General features: G+C 46.1%; 1 protein-coding gene across 2 annotated transcripts in view; it reads left to right on the top strand.

Annotated features, from left to right (window-relative positions):
- The first annotated feature begins 1,511 nt into the window (after positions 1–1,511).
- The window catches only part of ASXL2 (ASXL transcriptional regulator 2), a 68,434-nt gene continuing 67,124 nt past the window's right edge, over positions 1,512–2,821 (top strand). Inside the window, exon 1 of one of the 2 annotated variants that reach the window (XM_072407284.1) lies at positions 1,512–1,691. In XM_072407284.1, coding sequence (XP_072263385.1) covers positions 1,596–1,691 — 96 coding nt within the window. In that variant the 5' untranslated portion in view covers positions 1,512–1,595. The remainder of the gene's footprint in view (positions 1,692–2,821) is intronic. The other variant, XM_072407285.1, reaches the window with a different exon arrangement.

The raw sequence follows: 2,821 nt of genomic DNA on the forward strand, positions 1-2,821 counted from the left end.
GGTGACTTCCATAATGTATAGTTTGGGACAGTGATTTCCCAATCATTCCCCAAAATAAAGTTTGGGTCGAAGTCTTCCTTATTGTATAGTTTTGGTCGGAGACTTCGCAATCATTTCATAATGTATAGTTAGGGTCGTTGACTTCCACAATGTATAGTTTGGGTCTATGACTTCCACAATGTATAGTTTGGATTAGTGACTTCCCAATGATTTCACAATGTTTAGTTTATGTTGATGACTTCCATAATTTAAAGTTTTGGTCGGTGACGTCCATAATGTACTGTTTGGGTCGGAGACTTCCCATTCAATGCATATTGTATAGTTTGGGTCGGTCAATTCTAAACATTTTATAATGTATAGTTTAAATCGTTGACTTCCCAATCATTCCATAATGTATAGTTTAGGTCGGTCACTTCCAATCATTCCATAATGTATAGTTTGGGCCAGTGAATTCCCATTCATTCCATAATGTATAGTTTGGGTCAGCGTCTTTCCATTTTTTCCATAATGTATAGTTTGGGTCAGTGACTTCCAATTTTTTTCAAAATGCAAAGTTTGGGTCAGAGAGTTCCCAATCATTTAATAATGTATAGTTTCGGTCAGCGACTTTCCATTTTTTCCATAATGTATAGTTTGGGTCGGTGACATCCATGTTACATAGTTTGGGTTGGTGAATTCCCATTCATTCCACAATGTACAGTTTGGGTTGTTGACTTCCACAATGTATAGTTTGGGTTGGTGGCTTCCCAATCATTCCATAATGTATAGTCTATGTTGATGACTTCCATAATATAAAGTTTGGGTTGGTGACTTTCACAATGTATAGTTTGGGTCAGTGACCTCCCATTTTTTCCATAATGTATACTTTGGGTCAGTGACTTCCATAATGTATAGTTTGGGTCAGCGACTTTCCATTTTTTCCATAAAGTATAGTTTGGGTCAGTGACTTCCCATTTTTTCCAAAATGCAAAGTTTGGGTCAGAGAGTTCCCAATTATTCCCTAATGTATAGTTTGGGTCAGCAATTTTCCATTTTTTCTATAATGTATAGTTTGAATCGGTGACTTCCACAATGTATAGTTTGGGTTGGTGGCTTCCCAATCACTCCATAATGTATAGTTTATGTTGATGATTTCCATAATATAAAGTTTGGGTTAGTGACCGCCCTCACATATGTTTAGGAGAGCTTAGCCACCCCTTTAATTCTATCAAGGACATTCTGGTCAATAATATTGTTGACAGGTTCTCTTTAGGACCTTCCTTTTCAGTTTTGACATTCTTGCTGGTCACAGTGGATCTGGTGGCGAGGGTTTTCTCTGCACTGACCCCCTCTCCTTTCGGTAACAATTCGGGGTCACTATAGAAGAATCACCTCAGGGAACGCGCGTGCCCAGTGTGGCGGGCGCCCGCCTCCTGACGGATACCTGTTCTATGTATTCCCGCCCTTTCATGACGTACACTCGCCCCGCCCTTCCATCTGACAGGCGCCGTACAGTAGGTGACGTCACCGTCACATGACCCTTGCTGCCCTCAGTACAGTAGTGGCCCCAGTATGGCAGTGGCGGCGGCGGGACGGTGAGAGGAACGGAGGCCGCTATGCCACACAACACAGTGAGGGATGCCGCCCGGCGAAAAAGAAGGAGACGGCGGAGGAAGAAGAAAGGCCGCACCTGGGCTGAGGCTGCACGAACGGTATGGGACACAGCTGGAAGGGTGATACCGGGGCCTGGAGAACCAGGGGAGGAGCTAAAAGGAGGCGGGGCATGACACCGACCAGGACCAGTTAGGGGCGGAGTCTGACAACCAGCCTGAGTATTGGGGACCAGACACCCAGCCCTGGGGGAGGGGCCTGACACCTCACAGGTGGGCCGAGTGTCGCTGGGAGGTATATGGGGACCATACCATAGAGGGGGGGAGGAGGTCAGTGTGTGTGTACATCAAGGGTTAAAATTATCACAGGTAGAAGGGGTAACACTGGGACAGGTGATGGGGGGAGGGGTAATTCTGTGACACAATGAGGAGGGGTTGTGTATTGTCAGGTGACAGAGGGCAGGTGAGGGGTAATGCTGAGAGAGGTGACAGGTGGAGGAGGGGTATTGCTATGACAGGTTATGGACAGAGCAGGTGTGATGTTATGATAGGTTATGAACAGGGCAGGTGTGATGTTATGACAGTTGATAGAAAAGGGGCAATGCTATGACAGGTGGACAGGTGATATATAGAGGCAAGGTAATGCTATGACAGGTGATGGACAGGGAAGGTGTGATGCTATGACAGGTGATGGACAGGGAAGGTGTGATGCTATGACAGGTGATTGACAGGGAAGGTGTCATGGTTTGACAGGTGATTGACAAGGGAGGTGTGATGCTATGACAGGTGTCAGTGTTGTTACTGTGTACCATCATGTGTTTGCAGGGCTCAGTGTTGTCACTGTGTACCATGATGTGTGTGCAGGCCTCAGTGTTGTCACTGTGTACCATGATGTGTGTGCAGGCCTCAGTGTTGTCACTGTGTACCATGATATGTCTGCTAGGCTCAATGTTGTTACTGTGTACCATGATGTGTGTGCTGGGCTCAATGTTGTCGCTGTGTACCATGATGTGTATGCAGGGCTCAGTGTTGTTGCTGTGTACCATGATGTGTGTGCAGGGCTCAGTGTTGTCACTGTGTACCATAATGTGTGTGCAGGACTCAGTGTTGTCACTGTGTACCATGATATATCTGCTGGGCTCAATGTTGTTACTGTGTACCATGATGTGTGTGCTGGGCTCAATGTTGTCGCTGTGTACCATGATGTGTGTGCAGGGCTCAGTGTTGTTGCT

The sequence above is a fragment of the Pyxicephalus adspersus genome, chromosome 4 (genome assembly GCF_032062135.1).
Source record: "Pyxicephalus adspersus chromosome 4, UCB_Pads_2.0, whole genome shotgun sequence".
Lineage (NCBI taxonomy): Eukaryota > Metazoa > Chordata > Amphibia > Anura > Pyxicephalidae > Pyxicephalus > Pyxicephalus adspersus.